General features: G+C 39.9%; 1 protein-coding gene across 7 annotated transcripts in view; it reads right to left on the minus strand.

Moving 5' to 3' along the window:
• The window catches only part of LOC137433592 (uncharacterized), a 377,223-nt gene that overhangs the window by 105,377 nt on the left and 247,139 nt on the right, over positions 1 to 24,707 (minus strand). For all 7 annotated transcript variants that reach the window (XM_078782386.1, XM_078782378.1, XM_078782406.1 and 4 more), the window contains 11 exons: positions 23,599 to 23,688; positions 21,406 to 21,597; positions 19,995 to 20,081; positions 11,527 to 11,718; positions 8,378 to 8,464; positions 5,994 to 6,185; positions 4,683 to 4,769; positions 4,386 to 4,577; positions 3,769 to 3,855; positions 2,507 to 2,698; positions 155 to 241 (listed from right to left, as the gene is read on the minus strand). In XM_078782386.1, coding sequence (XP_078638512.1) covers positions 155 to 241; positions 2,507 to 2,698; positions 3,769 to 3,855; positions 4,386 to 4,577; positions 4,683 to 4,769; positions 5,994 to 6,185; positions 8,378 to 8,464; positions 11,527 to 11,718; positions 19,995 to 20,081; positions 21,406 to 21,597; positions 23,599 to 23,688 — 1,485 coding nt within the window. The remainder of the gene's footprint in view (positions 1 to 154; positions 242 to 2,506; positions 2,699 to 3,768; positions 3,856 to 4,385; positions 4,578 to 4,682; positions 4,770 to 5,993; positions 6,186 to 8,377; positions 8,465 to 11,526; positions 11,719 to 19,994; positions 20,082 to 21,405; positions 21,598 to 23,598; positions 23,689 to 24,707) is intronic.

Raw genomic sequence — 24,707 nt, forward strand, 5'->3', positions numbered from 1 at the left:
CTTTCAAAGAATACACTAATGATAAAGAATTATGATTTCATGCCTGAGAGCAGATTATCATTTTGACTCAGTATTTAATTAGTTATTAAGCAACCCTCCCAAACACAATGCAATGTTTTCAATAAATCAGTCAAGTGTAAGTAACAAGTCTTACCTGGAATAGAGACCCTCTCCCATGTAACTGTTAGGGTTCCAGTATCAGGATTGGTCTCCACATCTAGGTACTCAGGCTTGGTTAGACCTTAAAAAAAAGAAGGAAAGATTGAAGGAAATGCAGGTATGGCTGTGGCGTGAAAGGTTTATAGTCTTATATAAGGTCAAAACTGGGCTGGCAGGATGGCCAAGAGGTATGCACCTCGAAGCTGTCTAGCCTGGGTTTGAATCCCGGACCAGCTATAAACTGACCAGCTATAAACTGTGTTCAAACATCCTCCCGGACCAGCTATAAACTGGTGTTTCACAGGCAGGGTGATTCATCAATGTGTGTGCCGTCCCTCGGATGGACTTTAAACTGGGAGCCCCATCTGGCAGCATTAGTTGATGGATGTTAAAGATCCCACGGTGTCCTTTGTAAAGATTAGGCAATCCATCGCCGGCACCGTGAACCAACATTCCAGATTTCTACCCTAACTACAGCTGGGAAGGCAATGGCAAACCACTCAGTATAACCCTTAGCAAGAAACTGCTTCAGCAGCACCGATGCACTATAACAGAGTATGGTTGTTATTGTTTCCTATGCCGCCTATGGCTGCTGGCTGCATCATTTTGGAAGCACGGCTGTGCCGCTGATGCAGTGCCCCTGCTACCAGTGAGCTTGTACTCATTTTTCCGACCTCGGAAGGATGACAGGCTGAGTCAACCCACCTGGCGCAAAATAAACACCCTGAGCCACCCTCAAACTCAACTCGCTGAGATACCCTCAAACTCAACACCCTGAGATACCCTCAAACTCAGCACCCTGAGACACCCTCAAACTCAACACCATGAGACACCCTCAAACTCAGCACCCTGAGACACCCTCAAACTCAGCACCCTGAGAAACCCTCAAACTCAACACCATGAGACACCCTCAAACTCAACACCCTGAGACACCCTCAAACTCAACACCCTCAAACTCAACGCCCTGAGACACCCTCAAACTCAACATCATGAGACACCCAAAACTCAACACCATGAGACATCCTCAAATTCAACACCCTCAAACTCAACACCATGAGACACCCTCAAACTCAACACCATGAGACACCCTCAAGCTCAACACCATGAGACACCCTCAAACTCAACAATGCCGACCTCAAAAGGATGGCAGGCTGAGTCAACCCACCCGGCGCTAATTAAACACCCTGAGCCATCCTCAAACTCAACACCCTGAGACACCCCCAAACTCAACACTCTGAGACACCCTCAAACTCAACACCCTGAGACACCCTCAAACTCAACACCATGAGACACCCAAAACTCAACACCATGAGACACCCAAAACTCAACACCATGAGACTTCCTCAAACTCAACACCCTCAAACTCAACACCATGAGACACCCTCAAACTCAACACCCTGAGACACCCTCAACCTCAACACCCTGAGACACCCTCAAACTCAACACCATGAGACACCCTCAAACTCAACAACCTGAGACACCCTCAAACTCAACACCCTGAGACACCCTCAAACTCAACACCCTGAGACACCCTCAAACTCAACACCCTGAGACACCCTCAAACTCAACACCACGAGACATCCTCAAACTCAACAATGCTGACCTCGGAAGGATGACAGGCTGAGTCAACCCACCTGGCACTACTTAAACACCCTGAGCCACCCTCAAACCCAACACTCTGAGACACCCTCAAACTCAACACCATGAGACACCCAAAACTCAACACCATGAGACATCCTCAAACTCAACACCCTCAATCTCAACACCATGAGACACCTTCAAACTCAACACCCTGAGACACCCTCAAATGCAACACCCTGAGAAACCCTCAAACCCAACACCATGAGACACCCACAACTCAACACCATGAGACATCCTCAAACTCAACACCCTCAAACTCAACACCATGAGACATCCTCAAACTCAACACCATGAGACACCCAAAACTCAACACCATGAGACATCCTCAAACTCAACACCCTCAAACTCAACACCATGAGACACCCAAAACTCAACACAATGAGATATCCTCAAACTCAACACCATGAGACACCCTCAAACTCAACACCATGAGACACCCTCAAATGCAACACCCCGAGACACCCTCAAACTCAACACCCTGAGACACCTTTAAAAAAAAAGAAATAGATGATATTTTCCATGTGGCAATGGCCGATCCTTTTTGACAACATTTCCTATGTGTATACAAGTTAATACAACATCATCAAATTTAAATGCACAATAACAGTATCTGGGATCCACGATTTGATTTTTTTTAAAAAGAAGCACAAATACTGAAGCTGTTGATAGTTAACCTGGAATAACAAAGTTTGATTCTGTTTCCCACCTGTGTTGATAATTGTGTCAGTTGTAGGTCCATCTTTGCCATCTCTAACAGCCGAGACGCTGATTCTATATTCCACACCAGGTGTAAGTCTGACCAATGGGGTGGAAGTTTCCTTAGGTCCCACCAATCTCTCTTCTGTTTCTCCATGCTGACCGGGCAAGGGCGCGCCGCGCACCCGATAACCAGTAACTCCTAGAAGCAGGAAAGGGTTATAAACATAAACATGTTATAAAAGCAACATGTCTAAGTGGATTCACAACCTGTAAGTGTATTCTCAAACAAATTTGAGAAATTACTTATTGCAGCAGGAATGTTTACAAATTAGAAAATTCTGCCATGGTAACACTTACGTACTGATAAGAACTGTCAAAAACAAGGGGCCAAGAGATGCTAATGTCAACGAAGTCGTTTACAATGTACTTCAATAACAAGACTGATATTCTACCAATGGCGTAGCCGGGCTTTGATCTGAGTGGAGGATCTACTGTCCCCCTGACATGTAACCAGATGCTCAGCTCTGATTGGTGGACGTTTGTGAGGGACATACATACATACATACATACACCGGACGGACAGACATACGTACGCTGTTCCAAACGGCATTGCCCTACGGGCTGGGCTACGCCGTAGAAATATGGCTGCGGAACCACATGACCGATGACATCATCATTTCTTTTTTCTTGACCAATTTATCTCCAAGTCACGCTCAAGAAATTTCATACTGATCGGATCAAGCGTTCTACTTGTCGATTTATGATGTCATAATGAAGGCACCTATGGCATCTTCATTAATTAACATATGTTATTCCACATGGAGAGTACTTTACAATGAGCTAGTTTAAAAATTTTTCCATGGAGCGGTTTCAGAGATATAGATGTGCAAGGTTTTTCGGTTTTTCCAAGATGGCCCCCTACCACGTGACCTACGATGTCATAATTATCATTAAAGATTATACTGGAGGAGGCGTTCCTATGGTGAAAATTTTGTGTCACTCGGACCAACGGTTGCAGAGAAAAACAAATTTTAAGGGGAATAAACCCGCGAAATGCCGGTGGAAGGGACATACATACATACATACATACATACATACATACATACATACATACATACGGACAGACAAACGCTGTTCCAGACGGCATTGCCATATGAGTTACGCTGTAAAAAATGTTAAATGTGTTTCCATCAAAAGTGCCACAATCAAAACAATCCACTTTAGAAAAATTCTGTGGGTGATGGAGCTACAAAACAGTATATAGCTTACCTGGCATGACAACCCTCTGCCATGACACCTTTAGTCCCCCAGTCTCTGTGTCTCTCTCAACATAAATGTTTTCAGGCTTATGAATCCCTGAGCAGAAATTGAAGAAAATAACTCTCCATTCAAGCAAGAAACAGAAATAAAGGTTATTTTTGCATGAAAAAGTGTCAGCATCACTCCTACTCATGTACTCAAGTACATACTAATATAAGGATGGTATCAATTGAAAACTGAAAATAATATGTTGACTACTGTGGGAAGTGAAGTGCAGCTGATGTTTCAAGTGTTAGGCTTTCATCAGAGCAAAATATGAAGACCCCCTCTGAAGAAGGGTCTATGCTTTAAATATTACCATATTTCATTATCCATATGGCAGTTAATAAACTCTTATCAGCTTTCAGTTAATAAAATTAATTGTTTAATTTCTGTGTTACGAGAGACTGACAATAGTCTTCACAAAGATTTTCCATTGTATACTGACACAGTAAACTATGTACTGTCGCATTCACCTCAGAGTGATACATTGTACTCAACCTACAGACTGTGCACAACTTTTTTTTAAAGAACAAGGGGCTATATAGTGAGCTGGCATAGAAACATTAGAGCCACATTGTCCTGACCTGCAGTGAAAGTTGTTGTGCCAGGCAAGCCCTCCTTCCCATCCTTAATGGCTGAGACGCTGATCCTGTACTCCACATTTGGGGTGAGTTTTCTCAGGACGATTGAGGTTCGTTCGGGTCCAACCACTCTGTTCTCCGTCACACCATGCTGGCCACTCAAAGGCTCACCGCGCACTCGATAACTAGTAAGTCCTGATGCAAACAATGATCTTGTATGTAAAAGTAATATGTATTTTGAATTATATGCTCCAAAATGCTGTCACAAAAATTCCTCAAAATGGCTCAATTTGCACTCACCAGGAACAGCAACCCTCTGCCACCTTACGGTGAATCCGTCAGTCTCTGGATTGGTCATAATTTGTACATCCTTGGGCTTGTCAAGAGCTACACAAGTATATGAAAAAAAAGAATTTCAAATTTCAACTGGAAGAATTTTCAATTAACAGCATTCATGATTACTTTTGTGAGTACATATGTAGAGGGAAGTGTACATACTGAGTACACAGTTCCATCTAAGCAGCACACACATCTCGATATATATATATATATATATAACACTTTTCTGACATGAACAGCATAAAATTACATGCATCCAATAAAGGATCTAAAAATAAATTCTGCATATAATTTATTGATCAGTGCAGGTGGAAAAGTATCAGTAGACTACAATCTTACAGCATTTGTAAATGGCCTAAGGAAGCCGAAGACTACCAAGAAGAAGGAGCAACTCATTGATTCACAAGCTTTAAACACAATACAAAATGAAGAACTCGTTTTGCTAGTGAAGACTAGTGTCAATCTGTGTTGGCGGACAGGTAGAACAATGGATGAAATCAACAGAGCGTTGGTCGAGGTATGCTAACTGCTGTGGGAAGCAAGGAGAAGCTGACATTTAAAGCGTTACAAGGAACCTCAATGAAGGAGGAGGCCATTCGGCACATGAAGCCTGCACAATTGTGTCAATATACAAGTATGCATTCTCCCCACTGCTTCAAGACTCAAATTTAAATCTAGTTACCGTTTCTGCTGCCATTATTTTTCTCGAGACCAAGGAGAAGCTGATGTTTCAGGCATTAACCCTTCATTGGATTGTTAACCCTCCTTTGCTCCGCTGAAGGATTACTGCCCAAAACGCCAGATTATCCTTGCGGATTATCCATGGTCAATCAATGTCGTGTTTTATTTAATCCATTTAAATCAAGCTCAGTTGATAATAATAGGAATCAGTGAAAATAATACAGTAAATCAGTGCAAAAGGTGAAACTAATATGTCAATGCAAATAAAGAATATGTGGCCTGTGTGAATGTTTGCCGATGATCAAATGGCTCATGATGCTAAAAACAGAAGTTCAAATGTTCTATATTAAATATAATCATTCATCATCTACTACTGTCCATGTAGTTCACATTAAACGACACTGACGTTTGTTATATGTACAATTCAGCTCCTTTATTATCCTGAGCTTAAGGTTAAAAAAGAGGGAAAAAAAGTAAAACAACAACAGTACTATTATTGATGCCCTGGAAATTGACAAACAGATGTTACTCAACTCCTTTTTTTTCTTTTTGCAAACAACAGATGCAAGTATGTATACTTTTGACAGTTACCTGTATTGATGATTGCAGTGGCTGGAGGTCCTTTTTTGCCGTCTTTGATTGCCATGACGCTGATCACATACTCGACGCCAGGGGAGAGTCGGGTGAACACCGAAAATGTTTGTTCAGGTCCGACCATATTCTCTTCCGTTTCACCATGCTGGCCAGGCAGTGGAATTCCACGCACCTGATATCCAGTTACTCCTGTTTGTTGAATGGATAGTGGATGGAGAGTTCATAGATTACTAACCCCCCAAAATATTATTGTAATTTGAACATTTGAACATTTGGATTTGAACATTTGAAAATTTGAACAACTTGTAATTTGAACAGAAAAACAGTTCTTCTTTTCATTTTTTTTTCTTCAATATTATCCACTCTTCCTGTCTTATGGTTTATTTCCTATTTGCATGGAGAAAACACTGGAAATAAAAATGTAAAGCAAATAAAATAAAGTCAAAATAGACCAGCGCTGATGAGTAACATTCATAACATGTATCAAATGAGACTTCCCTGTACCAACTGACAAAGTAAATAAATAAACAGACAGTATACAAACAGGAGAAAGAAGAAGAAGTAGAATCATAAGGGCAACAGGTCAAAGTAAGACAAAACATCAAATCAACAGAGCATGACACAGGAGATGATGGCAAAAAGTACCCCTTGTCTGAACATGGCGACTCACTATAGTCCAGCAGATAAGTGAAACAATCATTGACTTTAGGATACAAGCATAAAAGTTGGTGTGTAAAGTCAATTTGAGACCCTTTTTCAGAAAAAAAACATTAGCCATCTGAAATTCCAAGATGGTGGCCATTTTCCAAGATGGCCACCTTTGAGGGTACCAACGTTTGCTTTAGACCTTGATTTTTCAATTACGTTAGATGTTTTCTGATATTTTGAGTGCAGTTATAATATCTTGAGCTACAAATGCTATTAGTCACAAACTTTAGTTGGGTAGAATTCCAATATGGTATTTATTTATTTTAAATTGGATGCTCATGACAGCTTTGAGCGTTGATTTCGTGACTAGCATTTACATATATTGTCTCACTTGAGATACGTTTTGCTTCTTTTAAATATGATCAAAATAAATGACAGAGGAAAACTACATTATCTCAAACTCAGATTAATATTTTCACAACAACTTTATGGGATGAAGACATAGCTTGATGTTGATGTTGAGCAGTGGACCAACTAATCACTACACATGCAGGTACACAGAGCCAGGCCTGCTTAACCAAAACGGTAGCATTTGCATCGGCAATGGCACTTTGTCTTGCTTATGACATTTGGTTAGCTCATGACAAGCAGCAATTGGAGGAAGTGTTGTCCATAAAATATTCAATGCTTCATATTTCAAAATCCAGCCCCAGTCGGCAGGACTCGGAACCTCTGGCTGACAAATTGTTGATTGGCTCCAGAAGCATCCTGTCTGGAAAGTTTAGCATGCTGTAAGAGGGCAGCCTTAGTTGGTGGAACTGCCTCACATGGTCGTTGCTTTTAGTCAAAATTGTTGAGGTTTGCTTCATTGATACCCGTGGCTGTACTGGATCGGTCATACAGGGTGACCACCAACTTCTCGAGAATCCCTATGTGCTCATCGAGACCAATGGGGGATACCTACTGAGGTGATAGAACACATGGGGTGCTTCAGAATATACATCCCAGGTTTGCCAAGCTGATTTCTTCCCTATCCCACGAAAGGCAAATGTTACATCACAACCAGTAAATGCATGGAAGACGATGGTCCCTTGTGTTTTGTCTTAGCCAATTACTTCACATATGTTGTGGATGTGCCCATATCTTGGTAGACCCTTGACCAAACAAGATCCACATTTTGTCCAACCCGAGTTGTTGCAGAGACGAGAAAACAGAAATGGCTATAATTACCACGTCTGTCATTGGTCTTGATGATAAGGGTCTTGTATCTTTGAAGTACTGGATGCTTGGCATGTACAATTATGCAGGTATCTGTCTCTTCGTGACTGCAAGGATATAAACTCTCCTCGAGTACCTCATAATTGCTGATGACATCTTCTCCCTTTGTAACCATGACGACATTCGGAGTTAATAATCCCACTATCCTGTCAGCAAGAAAATGAAATAATGAAAGAAATCGTTTTGTTGTTCTGTCATTGTCTTGAAGAAAGCCCTGACAATTTCGTGGTGTTTAGCTTGAAGCAGTCACCTGGCGGTGAAAGGTCAGTGCTATAATTCTATGCCAATCCCACCAGAGTTCGCCAGGTGAAGCCGTTTAAGAAGGGGGAAGATAATCCAAGATGGTAACTTGGGTTAAATAAGTGCGAAGCATGCTCTCAATTTAACTCAATGCCTCCATATTTTTAGTTTAACCTACATGCTTATAAAAAGAGAAAGAAGACTAATTATCTTACCAGGTGCATCGATTTTCTGCCAGGTGGCAATAAGGTTTGTGCTGCTTGCAACCGTTTCAACATGCAGATTACCTGGACGAGGCAGTTCTGCACAAACACACAAAAGTAAAACAAAAAACAATTAACCACAAGTTAATCCTACAGGTAAATACATTACCAAGTTAACAGGTATGCTGTCCTCTCGTTTTGGCAGCCCATCACACTATCTTGTTGATCGAGGTAAAGTTATGGTATCTTGTTGATATCTTGGAGATGAAAGATATGGCAGCGATTAAAGATAACAATAATAATCGATGTTATAAAAGGAGCCGTGTCTGTCTGCCTGTCTGTCTGTTTGTTTGTTTGTCTGTTTGTCGTGTTATAACTTGAGAATGGATTAACGGATTTCAATAAATCCAACTACGGTGGATTCGGGTAACTCCCGGGAGTGTTTGTGATCCAAAAAAAATTTTACATTTTTTTTATGGGTACATGGACACACGTGTCAAAACTGCAAATGCTAACACAACATGTGACGTTGGTTATCCCTGCACGCAGAGCAGGATCTCCCAGGAATCCTTTTTCTTTTTCCTTCTTCCCCCATAGATTAGCCGTCACAGCAAAGATTGGTATTTCCATCAGCTAAGCGATAGGTCTTAGATTCTAGTAATAACAAGCATTCTGAGTATTGCGCTGCAATACATGTCCCCTACCAAAGTTCAAAGTGCCATAACTTTGTCAAAAATGATCGAATATGCAAATTTATGCACGGTTGATGCTGGTTTTCAAACTTGATCTGAGGCGTGCTGAGACACATGTGTGTCACGCCTCGCCTCGTTGATAAGCCCGCAAGGTCGCTCCGTGGAGCGGCCTGCACGTATTGCACTGTGTGAATTATATAATTACCAACTCACGGTCTGAGGTACTAGCGATTCAAGAGATATCCATTTTAAAAAAATATTTTCGTTTAATTAACGATATCTGCCAAACCACGTGCCTTATCGCAAATTCCAAAAGGACATTTTAGTAGACTGACATGCTGAACAGATCTGTGAAGTTTCCCCTCGATTGAATAAAAAATGAGGGAAGAGCTCGGTTTTAAAGGTTCATGCTTAAAAACGTCATAACTCTGAAACCATGTGATGCATGACGTCATGCTCGCTGACTTTTTTGTTCGTCATGGGTATGTGATTCTGCCTGCAAAGTTTGGCCTCGATCTGTTCAGCCATTGCAGAGAACAGGTTTTCGTGTTTTCACGAAAAACAATATGGCGGCCGAACCACGTGACCTGCGACGTCATAAATGGCATTAAAATATTCTACAGACCGAGTCCCCCCTACGGTGAAAATTTGATCTCAATCGGTCCTATTATTGCAGAGAAAATGGTTTTAAAAGGAAATTAAAACTTAAAATGGCACTGAGTTAAGGATCATCAGAATTTTCAGAATTCCCAAAGTTCAAAGTGCCATAACGTTGTCAAAAATGATCGAAACGTCGTGAAGTTCGAACTTCATCTGTAACTTATCATGAGGAAACCATGTGCCAAGTTTGAAATCATTAGCATTAAGCGTTTAGAAAAAAAGTCCGGAAAACTGTTCTTTGCGTGATGGACTGACGGACTGACAGACGGAGGGACGGAGTGCAAACCTATAGTCCCTTCCGGTGTACACCGGTAGGGGACTAATAATAATATTAATACGGTGGCTGGCAGGGTGGCTTAGAGTTACAAACACTTTCCTATAAGCTGTCTAACCTGGTTTTAAATGTAGGCCCAGCTATAAACTATCATCGCCATGTTTCACAGGCAGCGTGATTCATAAATGCGTGTGCAGTCTCTCTGATGGACGTTAAACTGGCGTCCTGTTTAAACTGGCATCCTGTTTAAACTGGCAATTTTTTAATTCCTGTCTGAGCCTTAGTTGAATATCAGGCCTGGCCAGCCGGTTCATGAAAGACTTGGACCAAGCTTCTCCCGGCCAACCCCACAATAACTGGGAATAGTTGTGGCTATTAAAGAATAATGATAATAACAACAAGCATTCTGAGTATTGCACTGCAATACATGTCCCCTACCGGTAGTCTGTTGTCCGGAAAACTGTTGGGGAAATTACCAAAAGTTCAAAGTGCCATAACTTTGTCAAAAATGATCGAAACGTCGTGAAGTTCGAACTTGATCTGTAACCTATCATGAGGAAACCATGTACCAAGTTTGAAATCATTAGCATTAAGAGTTTAGAAAAAAAGTCCGGAAAACTGTTCTTTGCGTGACGGACTGACAGACTGACAGACGGACAGACTGACAGACGGAGGGACGAGGTGCAAACGTATAGTCCCCTCCGGTGTACACCGGTAGGGGACTAATAATACCACTGAAACACCGCCGTCCGCATGGTGCTCACATTCACATAGACATGCCCCCTACTGGCCGCTCCCTCAGGAAGCGGGTGTTTTTAGTTTGATCAAAACAAGGATATAAGGTGAAGTTTTTGACAATATGGAAATCAGACCAAGTAATTTTCATTTTTTTACATTGGCCCTTTTGTGTCACCCTACATTTCAAAATAAAACCTCACCAGCACTTGGCTTTTTGTATAAAAACAAAAGAGGTAAACTACCTCTCATTTTCCCTGTAACATTTTCTGAAGTTTCCCTTTGAGCTGTCTAACCTGAGTTTTAATATCAGGCCAGCTATAAATTGTCATCCTGGTGTTTTGCAGGAAAAGAAATTCATCAATGTGTGAGATGTCCCTGGGTGTCCTGTCTGCTGGCATTCGTTGGTGGTCGTTAAATATCTCATGGTGTCCTTTGGGAAGTATAGATGAGCTAATGCCGACAACCTGAACAAATTACAAATTTCTCTTCGAACCAATGCCAGGCTGGGCCAGCCAGTTTGTGCAGACTTGGGCCAAAAACCTTCCCCTGCCAACCACAGGAGATGGGAATAATTGCGGCCGTTAAAGACGTCATCATTGTATGAACTCAATATGGCCATCTGACCTCCAAAATACTGAATGGCATATATATTTCACAAACCACCATTACAGTAAAATTCACAAGATTATACCAACAATTACAAGAGCTTGTATGTTAAGATGTTTCATGTCTTTCAAAATATTACAAAACATTTGGTTCAGATTGATGCTTGCTGAACAATCACACAAATTTCTGACCTGTAGTTACGATGGCTGTGGCAGGGAGGCCTTCCTTTCCATCTTTAATGGCCGATACACTGATCCTGTACTCCACGGCAGGGGTTAGTTTGTCCAAGGCCAGTGAGGTTTCATTTGCTCTCACAATCCTGTCTTCTATCTCACCATGCTGCCCGGGTAGAGGCACTCCACGCACATGATACCCTGATACACCTGCACGATTCCAAAATAAAACAAGACAGTGCATGTAACAATGTAGAGCCTTGCTGAGGTTGATATATTACAGTAAATCTGAGAGCCAGTGTGGAATCACTCACTCACTCACTGAACTAGAGTAAGGTTACAATATAATTTTGTGTTCCTTCGAGACTGTGTGAGGCTAATAAGTCACCAAATAAATTCCTCATACATACACATTCATGAAAAATATGTTGGTAATTAGTAGGGGAGCTCCCAATAGAGTTCGTGACCATTTTCCCGTGATCAAGGTTTGAAGGTTGATTTTGAAAGATAAAAATATATATAAAAAAATAAGCTTGGGTATCTTTTTTTAAAATGCGGGCTAACTCGGCCAGAGGACAAAATCCAAGATGTCCGCCAAAACCGCGAAATCGGGCATATTTCCGCCTACGTGAATGCTACATATACATATTGGGTGTCCATATGTGGGTTTTTCTGGGCCCAGATCTTGCATCTTACATCAGTCAAGTGATATTGTGACTTAAAATGATATTAAATGATTAATGTTGACCAAAATCCAAGATGGCCGCTGCAAAAAACCATGTATTGTATATGTTCATAATTGTGCATACCATAGATTCATCGCTGGCGTCTAAATACAGTTTTACATGACTAGTGTTTTCATTTATAACCTTATTGTTACTATGAATGACTTTTTGAGCAGGTAACGAACCGAGATTGCTGCCTTATCTACAAGATGGTTTGATTAAGTTTCACAGGTATTTGTTCACAGGTAGTTGTTAGTATTAATTTCCAGGGAGTACCAGGGTGGACAATGGATCAAGGCATTACAGTTAAGTATATTCAACTAATAATAGTTAAAATATTAGTTAAGTCCCTTTCTTTAAGAGATAAAGATCTGTCCTGTTCAATATTTAAGTTCAGTTAAGTATTAACATCATTCATATCATGCTGTCTGATGTACGGTATGTACAGTAAGTAATAGGTTTTATTTTTCATTGCAGAGTATACCATGGCGACACCACCCATTCAAGGAAAGAAGAGAAAGAGTGAAGATGAGGACCAGCCTCCAGGACTATCAAGCTCCAGTGAGTGTATCCTCTGTCATAAGCATTGTGATGAGGAAAAGAGTAGCTTAAGCCCAGAAGCCTGGCAGCATCTCCAACAACAAGCAGAACGATGGAGAGGATTGGACAAATATGGTCAAGTCTTTGATGCAGTGCCATGGCACAATGGACCAGCTGGAATATATTTCCACAAACTGTGTAAAGTTCAACTGGCCAGTAACTATAAATTGGAGCAGGCACTAAAGCGACAAAAGAAATGTTTTGAAACAGAAATCTCTCGCAGCGATGATGTAGCTGACGAAGCACCTGGACCATCTTGCGCTCAGAGACAATCACGATCACAAACCGGTATTATACAAGACAAACATTTGTGTATTTGGTGTATGAAGGGAGAAGACCTGAAACACCCTGGACGGGACAAGTGGCACATCATGCAACAAATGGATGCATGGCATGTCTTCAAAGGTCACACAGTCCATCTGGACGACGAGAATATGCGGGATCGCATTTTGACACTGATTGATTCCACGTCAGATCCATTTGCCACAGAGATCCGCTACCATCGGTCATGTTGGACGAAATACATCAAAGTCCATGATTATAATGATCAACATTTGCACATGCACAATGTACGACTGGCAGAAGTACGTCAAATGTTTTTCAAACATGTGCGCACTGTAATTTTTGAAAGACATGAACTCCGAACACTACAGAGCCTTCTACAAGACTACACGCAAATGCTGGTGAACTTTGGCATGACTGTGAACACTGTGAAGTCTAGCACAATAAAATCTATGCTCCAAACGGAATTCAGCGACCAAATTGGTTTCCACGAAAGAGTTACAAAAAACAAGAGCTCAATGGTTTTTGACACGTCAGCTGGTGGAACATACATAGAAGCTGCTGTAAATTGCCTAGGTGCAACTGATGACCAACTCGTCTCAATTGTAGCGCAACGAATTAGAGCTGAAGCAGCAAAAGTATCGCCAATGATCTGGCCACCTCACATTGACGATTTACTCAATGAGGACGAAACAAGCAGCCTACTGAAACAGCTCATTTCCCGTCTAAAGTCTTCAAAACCTCAGCGTGACCTTGATATGGAGGATGACGACTCTGCAGTTATCGCTTTGACTGCCTTGCTCTCTTCATATATGACAGGCAAACGAACTTCATTTGGAACAAGGTTGTCTGTTATGATACACGGACTAACCAGAAGCCGGGAACTTGTCGAGTTATTGAAAAAATTCTCAATTGGTATCAGCTACAAAGACGTGCTACATCTCTATGATGCTTGGGCCAAGTACGATATTGAGCAGAACAAAGCATGTCCAGAGGAGCTTGCACTGGGTATGCCAGGGACAGCAGTAATGGACAATGATGACTTTTCTGAGGACACGCTAACTGGCGCGAACACTTCACACCGTACAAATGTTATGTTTGTCCAGCCACTTGATTTGGTTCATGCTCCAGAGGAATCGGCCCCAGAATTAACAATTCCCAAGTCTAAAGAAATGAAGCATCTTTGCATCGATCAGCATAAAGTCCATCCTTACAAGACTGTCCAGCGTGGAGCTCCAAGTATGCGAACAGGTGTTGACATTACTCCTTCAGATACTAAAGTCCAGAGGCAGCGAGGACTCATTCATGCCATGGCACGTCTAGATGAGACTCATACATCACCTGCACCATGCAGTCAAACAGTTGGGGGATTTGCAGGTTTCCAGTCAACAGTTCAGCCGCATGTTGTCAAAAGCAAGCCGTATTACTTCTTGACTTTTCCAAATCCTCCTGGAAAATCTGTAGTGCACGAAATAATGTGCCGGATGGTTGATGCAGCAGGCAAAAAGAACATGCCCTTCATCCAGTTGGTAGGAGATCAACCAGTGTATGCCTTGATAGTGCAAATGAGATACGAACACCCTGATAAATTCAGTGTCGTGTTGCCTTCTATGGGCCCATTTCATATTCACATGTCTTACATTTCTGCCATGAATAAGCGTTTTCACGGGTCTGGCTTGTCTGACATCCTCGTTGCGGCAGATGTTATTGCAGAAGGGTCTGTGGACCAGGCATTACGGGGCAAACACTACAAGAGGAGCATACGATGTCTCCGATTGATGTATGAAACTCTGCTGAGAAGAATCATACAACAGTCACTACAGAATGGGGGAAGCATCTCAGATGAACTTGAAGCTCACTTGACTGTCCTGCGGAATCCTTCCTCAACAGCAGAAGAACGGCAGGAATGTTATGCACTTCTGGAAGCCAACCAAGAGGTTATTTCATTGGTGGCAGATGAGTTCAATAGAATTGAGGAGTCCGGTGGTTCAATGGCAAAGTACTGGATCACATTCATGGAGATGACTGAAATATTGATGATGAATCTGCATGCGTTGAGAATCCAGAACTGGGAACAATTCAAGTCGACATTACGTTTAATGCTACCATGGATCCAGATTTATGACAACGATAAATATGGACGGTGGTTGGTTGAGTATTGGCTGGAAATGGAATCCCTCCCAGAGGATGTAGCACAATACATGCGAGATGGCTTATTTGCTCAATCCATGTCGGGAAAGCCTTACTCATGTTTGCCATTGGATCTCTGGATCGAGATGACAATGAACAAGGGTTCAAAGATGAAAGCTGGCTGGCTCAAAATTTTGAAGAACGAAAAGATGCTGCTGTCACATTCCCGAAATGCTAACAATGTTAATAGAGTCCGATCCTCACTGCATGATCTTGCCAGCACATCAGAATCAAAACGACATCACAGTGAAAATGCTCCCACTCGCATGAAGGAAGACGAACAAGCTGTACAAGATATTAACAACTGCATCACTGAATTCGGCTGTGACCCTTTCAATGAAGAAAACAAGGTCTTGAAGTCACTACAGTCTGGAATGGTAGCTTCTGATGACCTCATTCAAGATTTTGAATCGGTTCCTTACCGATGGCGAGAAATGCTTGAAGGCATTCTGTGAAGACAGAATGTTCAGCAGCAACAAACCTTTCCATGCAACCATTCACAGGAATTTGAGACGGAACTTCAGCAACCCACCTTCAGTCAAGACTGGCGAGCGCATCATGAAGTCAGACGCAATGGAGAACAGAGCGATGGCAGCAGTTGTCTCACTTGCTGAAAATGACACCGAAAATTTCACCTTGTCAGAGATAATGTCGTACCGAGTCACAGATGAATGTCTGCCAATATTCAATATCAACGGCACCATGAAAAAAGTGCAAAAATCTAAGTTGGTAGAAAAATTCAAGCTACATGCGTTGGAACCAACACCAGACAAGTACACGGCGATCCTGGACATGGGATTTATATGGCGTTTGTCTACGCCATCGGTAGAAGACAGGGAAAAGGCTGATGGAATTTCCTACACCTGGGGAGACTACGCATCGAAGGTGTTCGCCGTCATTATGAGCAGACATAAATATGCATCACAAGTTGTGTTTGTCAATGACAGATATGATGTTTCCCTGACCGTCAAGGATAGCGAACGCAAGCTTCGAAAAAGCACTTCTGAGATTTTCAGATGGCTCCAAGAATGTATTTTTCAAGCAGTCGGACAAATTCCCATCTGCCAAAGGATTTCAAGACTTCTTCCACAATGCAACAAACAAGCAGCACCTACAGATCTTTCTCAGAAACGAGTTCAGCGTGTTGTACCGAAACTATTCTAACACTGAATTTGTCTACTGCGTTGGGCCCACATGTGTCAATCTATCGACAGGTTTGCCTGTTACAGACTTCCAGTGTGAACAGTTAGAAGCAGACACATGCATGTTCTTCATCTACTCACAAATACGTAAAGCTGGAATAGAAACACCTGTTATCATCGACGCAGAAGATACGGACGTGCTTGTATTGGCATCGTATGTTGCTCATAGAACTGAAGGGGTGCTCGCAATGAAGTACAAAAAGCAGTTCATAGATCAAAAAGTCATTCATAGTAACAGTAAGGTTATAAATGAAAACACTAGTCATGTAAAACTGTATTTAGACGCCAGCGATGAATCTATGGTATGCACAATTATGAACATATACAATACATGGTTTTTTTGCAGCGGCCATCTTGGATTTTGGTCAACATTAATCATTTAATATCATTTTAAGTCACAATATCACTTGACTGATGTAAGATGCAAGATCTGGGCCCAGAAAAACCCACATATGGACACCCAATATGTATATGTAGCATTCACGTAGGCGGAAATATGCCCGATTTCGCGGTTTTGGTGGACATCTTGGATTTTGTCCTCTGGCCGAGTTAGCCTGCATTTTAAAAAAAGATACCCAAGCTTATTTTTTTATATATATTTTTATCTTTCAAAATCAACCTTCAAACCTTGATCACGGGAAAATGGTCACGAACTCTATTGGGAGCTCCCCTACTAAATGGTTCATAGGAAGTAAAACTTAGCTTGTTGAATCATTGCTGTTAATTAATTTTTGAGTAAACGAGCAGGATACCCATCACACACAGACAAATCTTCTATATAACTGTATTGTATATGGATAAGAAAAGTTGACCCTTGATAACAACACACAGGCACAGGAGCACAGACAGACAAAAGGTAAGGCTATGACACAAATTACAAAACAAAGAGTTAATTATCTCTATATTGGAAATAAAGTACAGTATATTCAAGGTATAAAATCAACATGGTTAAATTAGACAACCTTGTTGAACCATGGCAAAAGGACAATTGGGGTGCTATATTAAAGTAGGTCTGCCAGCAGACTCAGTGACTGACACACACACACACACAAACACACACTGAGACCTGGTAGTACCCGCAGAGTTTGGGGAGGGGGGGGTGGCAATGCCCCCACCTTAATTTTTTTCAGTAGATTACAATTAAGATAAAAACATCCCGTATTTAAACATGAGTAACAATAATGAACGCAAACTGTATTTGTGATTTCACGTACACTGTAACTACACTAACAAACAGTAATTTTGGAAGTCAGACCTAGCTACCCATTAATTAATATTAATCCCTTGCCCCCCCCAATAGAGAAGTCAAATTACACCTATGCCTGGTCGGTCTCCGTTCCACCCCCCAGAATAATGAATATCACTCAAAATTGGTTTGTAATAAAAATTGTTCATGAAAGTATCTATTCATTTATCTGGCATTATATTTTCATACATTTTGTATTAGTTATAACATATTTCCATCATCTTGTTTTATGAACAAACAATTGTTTTAGTCTATATTTGACAAATTTGTTAAACTCACCAAGCTGGACCTGAACAAAACCAATTTCAATATTTGCGAGCTGGAGTGTTTGACAGTCCTATTCTCCATAAAAGTGACGAATTTGACATAAGACAATAAGACATCCTCGTATATGCTTCATTTACACATTTGGAACCTTTCAACATCAGCTTTGAATATCCTTTACCAACGCTCATAGTTCTTTACATATATATATATATATATACATATATATATATATATATATATATATATATATATATATATACATATATATACATATATATATATACAGTACATATATATATATATATATATATAATATACATATATATACATATAATATACATATATATACATATATATATATATAATATACATATATATACATATATATATATATAATATACATATATATACATATATATATATATAATATACATATATATACATATATATATATATAATATACATATATATACATATATATATATATATATATATATATATATATATATAATATACATATATATACATATATATATATATATAATATACATATATATACATATATATATATATATATATATATATATATATATATATATATATATATATAATATACATACATATATATATATATATATATATATATATATATATATATATATATATATATATATATATAATATACATATAATATATACACAAAGAATTAAGTTAAGCACCCCCCCCCCGTTTTTTTACAACCTCGCACATTACAAGTTTGTTGTCGTCAAAACAGTGTAATATACCCATGTTATTGCTATATTTTCTGGAGAAGTGATATTATGGTCACATAAAAACATAACAATCATGCCGTTTTCAATATTTTATTCTGAATAATTTAAGGTGAAATTTTTTGGGAATTTTAGGCATATTTTCACCTCAATTTAAGTATGGAGCTATAGGTCCATCACGGACAGTGTGGATGACGTTTATGTTTTCTAACGTACAGTCATTGTTCTGAGAAGACCTCTAGCGATCTTTGCGTCAATAACGTGTGTAGGACCCACGTGATCGGATCACTGACTCAACCCTACGTCTCATAGACCCTGTAAGCCGTCGTATGCGTTGCTGTGGCAGGTTGTTCCATTCCCGATGTAATGCACGTTCGGGACATGTTGGGACGACAAATTGCGAAGATGGTCCCTCCAATAGCCAATCTGGATGAATTGGAACGTGCATTACATCGGGAATGGAACAACCTGCCACAGCAACGCATACGACGGCTTACAGGGTCTATGAGACGTAGGGTTGAGTCAGTGATCCGATCACGTGGGTCCTACACACGTTATTGACGCAAAGATCGCTAGAGGTCTTCTCAGAACAATGACTGTACGTTAGAAAACATAAACGTCATCCACACTGTCCGTGATGGACCTATAGCTCCATACTTAAATTGAGGTGAAAATATGCCTAAAATTCCCAAAAAATTTCACCTTAAATTATTCAGAATAAAATATTGAAAACGGCATGATTGTTATGTTTTTATGTGACCATAATATCACTTCTCCAGAAAATATAGCAATAACATGGGTATATTACACTGTTTTGACGACAACAAACTTGTAATGTGCGAGGTTGTAAAAAAACGGGGGGGGTGCTTAACTTAATTCTTTGTGTATACATATAATATACATATATATATATATATATATATATATATATATAATATACATATATATATATATATATATATATATATATATATATATATATATATATATATAATATACATATATATACATATATATATATATATAATATACATATATATATATATATATATATAATATACATATATATATATATATATATATATATATATATATATATACATACATACATACACACACACATACATATATCCACTAAAAAATAAAATAAAATAAAAAAAATAAATATATATATATATATATATATATTGAGCCTGGTGCATACCTGGATTGGAAACTCTTTGCCATGTCACTATCATATCTCCAGTGTCTGGGTTGGTCTTGACAACCAAATCATCTGGTTGTATGAGGTCTGCAAAAATGTGATGATCAATAATAATCATTTTGTTTTGAGAAACAAGCTGTTTCAATTTTCAATAACGAGCCTAATTATATTTTTCAATAACACTTAAAATTGTGAATTTTTCAGTTTCGCACTATCTATATATAAAAAAAAACATTCAATTGTGAGAGAAGCAACTTTTATTGCCATAGCAAGACCTCAAATAGGGTAGAAGTGAACAAGATAATCCATCTCAAAGAGAAGTGTATGAATGAATGAATGATCGTTTTAAGGCCATTTTTCTCCAATAGAGCAGGGGTTAGCCTTGCGGGTCCCATGACAATCATGGTTCCCTGTTTGAGGCAATGTTTTTATGGCCGGATGCCCTTCCTGACGCCAACCCTTAGTCGCCTCTTACGATGTGCAGGGATACAGTGTACCTATTCTAAACCGGGGCACACACCGGGATCATTCATCCCAGCAAGCTGGTACTCAATTTGCCGACCTCGGAAGGATGACAGGCTGAGTCAACCCCCCTGGCGTTAATTTAGCGATCGACCGGGATTCGAACTCAGGATCCTAAGATCCCAAGCCGGCAAAAGAGAAGCGTATACGATAATTTATCAGCATACTGTACCGATAATCCCGGTGTGTACCCCGGTTTAGAATAGGTACACCGTATCCCTGCGCATCGTAAGAGGCGACTAAGGGTTGGCGTCAGGAAGGGCATCCGGCCGTAAAAACATTGCCTCAAACAGGGAACCATGATTGTCATGGGGCCCGCAAGGCTAACCCCCGCTCCAGTGGGGAGAAATGGCCTTAAAACGATCATTCATTCATTCATCATTCATTCATACTGTACATTTTTTGAAAATTTGAGTTTGCCCAGGGTACAAACGATAACTTGTCAATTTCTTGAAAGACACCACCAGACCTTTAACATCCACCAGCTGATGGTAGCAGATGGGTCCCCAGTTTTACATCCTCCCAATGGATGGCACATTAGTCAATGCAATCCCCACATGTAAAACACCAATCCAATAGTTTATAATCAATCTACATGAGACTAGACTGAATCTGCATGAGAATCCACATGAGTTTACTGAAAAAGCTCAAAGGTAAATGTACTACTACCTCTGTACCATCTTATCGGAATCAATATGGTTTGTAAGACCTGCCGGGCAGGGCCAAATTAGGGCAGCATGATGTACAAGTTATGCCTGGTCCCAAAGAACAGATCTAACATGAAGAGTTTAAGTCAAAACTGATCAGAAAGAATTTTCTCTTTTTCTTCATAATATATCGGGACATTATTTTATGTAAAGTTTTAGAAGGAGATGTATATGCTTCTGACCTGTATTCACAATGGTTGTGGCCGGTGGACCTTCTTCATCTCCTATGAATGCCAGAACACTTATGAGATACTCCACTCCAGGTGTCAGTCGGTCCAGTAATGAGAAACTTTGCTCAGGTCCAACTACTCTCTCCTCTGTCTCTCCATGTTGTCCAGGTATGGGCACTCCTTGGACCCTGTATCCCATTACACCTACAGAAAAGTTAAGGAGAGTACAAGGAGAAAAGAGTGTGTCATCATCAATTGTTAGGTGGAAGACATTAATAGAGGTATTTAAAGGGGAGGTTATTATGAAATTACACACAAGGCAGAGATGCACTATATGGCAAGAATGATATTGAGATGAGCACATGAACTGTATAAAAGAGTTTGGAGAAGAAAGTCACCATTCATTTGTCTCAATTTCACATAGCGGGACAAGGAGAAGGAGGAGGTGGGTGTATAGTGTGAAAAGGCGAAGGTGGAAAATGGTTGGGCAGCATGAGAAAATAGGTTCAAGCAGGTGGGATATTAAGACAATGCAAACAAAGAAGAGCTTGAGGCGTAGGTCAAGGAAAAGGAGGATTGAAAAACAGGAGAAAATAGGAAGGAGGGATAAAAAAATGAATGGGTTGGGGGAGGGGTGGACAAAACAAAGTCAATTATTGAGGGTGAGCAGGAGGAGAAATATGTCAGAGTGTAAGATGAGGAGAATAAATGCATCTGAGGGGAACAAAGGATGGAGGAGTATTTTTAAGGGGACAGGGTGAAAAAAGCGGAGAGTCAGAGGAGAAAATAGTGCACGTCAGAGACCGGGAAAAGGAAAGAAAAGGTGAGGATTAGAAGGAAATGTAAAGGAAAAAGGCAAAGGGTAGAAATTAAAGAGGAAGGAGAGGAGCAAAAGAAAACAGAAGGGAGAAAGGAATGGCATGGAATTGGAACGGAAGGTACAAGATGGAAGGTAAAAGGTAGATAAGGGTAAGAAGTGCACAAAGGTGGTGACAGAACAAATGAAAACAGCAGGAGTAAGTGCCCAGGTATATCGACAAAAAGGCTAGACACCTTGCCAGCTGTATAATGCCAGTAAGCCAGACTTGGTCCAGCATCATTGGCTACCTGGGTACAAATACTCAAGGAAAAAAAAAAAGAGGAGAAAAAGGGGGTAGCATGATGCAGCCTGGAAGTAATAAGTCCTGCATGCATCCTGAAGGTTTACTGAATGATAAAATGATGTTCATCTAGGTAAATGCAAATGGTATTTAAAATCATTGCTTTGTTAAGTTTTCATGCAATAATCTCTTAGATCAAAGATTTTAAATATTTTTTTCTAGAGTGTTTTGTGCTTTCCAGGCCCCACAATCCCAAAGACCCCAATTACTTGAGGTAATGTACCATGTGAGCTTAGCATACTGTAGTGTTCTATGAATTGTGCCATAATGTAAAAACAACAAAACGATCATGTACAGTACATGTAGTTACCAGTCGCTGTTGTCAAGTCTTCCTTCTGCATTTTCCTGGTGGTTGTGTAGGTCAGGTATTTCAAGATCACTATCCCCACTATATATAATTTGGGTTCATACATGTATCTGCAAGTAATGTCCATGTCCCAGTGTCTACACTAACATGATCATCATCACCAGAATCTGATTAATCTCAATCTGAGAATACATTGCCAACTTCATTTTCCCATTAGGATGAAGATATCGGGTCAGCCATTTCTCACGAGTGGCAGGTAAGTTTGCTTCTCGTTTGCCACATTGATACTAATGATGACCTCACAGCAAGAGCGCAAGCCCTGTCCTGCCCATGTATTTTTTAAAGGCGGTACCAACAAACGACTTTTTTTACTCGTACGTCTCAAAAAATTAGAAAAACTCAAAAATACACACAGTGCTTTGTTTATTACTGTTGTATAATACTCATTTCAAGAGCAAAAACAAACTTTTAAATACAGCAACACTTTAAAAAGAGGAGGATGGAATGAGTAGAAAATGATGAAAACTATCAAGTAGGACAGGATATTTTGTTTTGTAAGTTTCTGCATTGCATGGATTTTTTTTTCTTTTGCAATAAGTTAGGTTTAAACATCAACAAATGTGACAGTTGTTACTTTACCCACTAAAAAAAATAAAGAATATCAAAATGGGGATCAAATGAGAGAAACAAACATACCTCTGAGAGAGGCAATAAAAACAATCTATGATTAAGCCTCACCTCCAGGAACAATAACTTTCTGCCATGTCACCATCAAAGCTCCCATTTCAGGAAAGACCTCAACATTTAAATCTTCAGGCTGTCGAAGTCCTGCATGCACGATGGGTGCAAAGTTACAGTGCATTCTTCCATAACCATCACTGGCTATGACATGCAAAGGCCAGTGATAAGTACCAGGTAAACATTGATTAATCAAAGCTATTATTATACACATTTTTTTCTCTATAAGACAGGCTCAGTATAAGGCAGCAGGAAGAACAACGTGGTGGAGGGTATGAACTGACAGCATAGAGCAGCGTGGCAACACTCGGACACAATAAACAAGAGAGGTAATGAACATGAAAAGAGAGGGGAGGGGAGGAAACATTACAACCAATGAAGTAAGAGGGTTGGGTAAGGAAGAGTTAATGGTGGTAATAAAGATTTGGGGTAGTGTAAGGATGGGGGATAACATTAGATGGCGGTGCACCACCTGCTTGAAGCCCTGGAATGGAAGAATGCGATAGTCTTTTTAATAATTTAAGTGTAGACTTTAGAAGAAGTTTTAAGTGTAGATAAGTACAATGACAAATTGTAAAGTGTTAGCTACAGTTTTCAACATTTTTCGTAAACACTTTCTCAACTCAAGTCGGTACTTACGATTTGACGTATATTAAATATCACCTGAATAATTGAAAGTCCAAGAGCAATTGGAAACTCACGGTAAACTAAATTACTCAAACATTTGAATAAAACATTTTCGAAGAAGAACATTTTCAAAAAGTCATTTGTACCATGTGCAATTCAAGTGCTAAATTCAAATTCCTAGCCATTTTGCTGTTTAGTCTATCTTCCATATTTTTTACCCTGTTTTCTTATTCCCTTTAATGTTCCATGTTTTTTTTATGATGGTTAAACTTACAGTGTCATCAAATAAGAATTTCCCTGGATATGGGACAATAAAGATTATCTATATAATAATAGCGCAAGGACTCGACTTTGTTATCCCTTTTACGCCGCACCCAGTGACCCGATGCCCACGGCACTAATGGATTTACGATCTACCAACCGCGCTCTTTGTTTATCACGTACAGCCATATTCGAAAAATCTGAATTAGCCGACGTTGGGG

The sequence above is a fragment of the Myxine glutinosa genome, chromosome 1, assembly GCF_964187855.1.
Source record: "Myxine glutinosa chromosome 1, kmMyxGlut1.1, whole genome shotgun sequence".
NCBI classification, from domain to species: Eukaryota; Metazoa; Chordata; class Myxini; order Myxiniformes; family Myxinidae; genus Myxine; species Myxine glutinosa.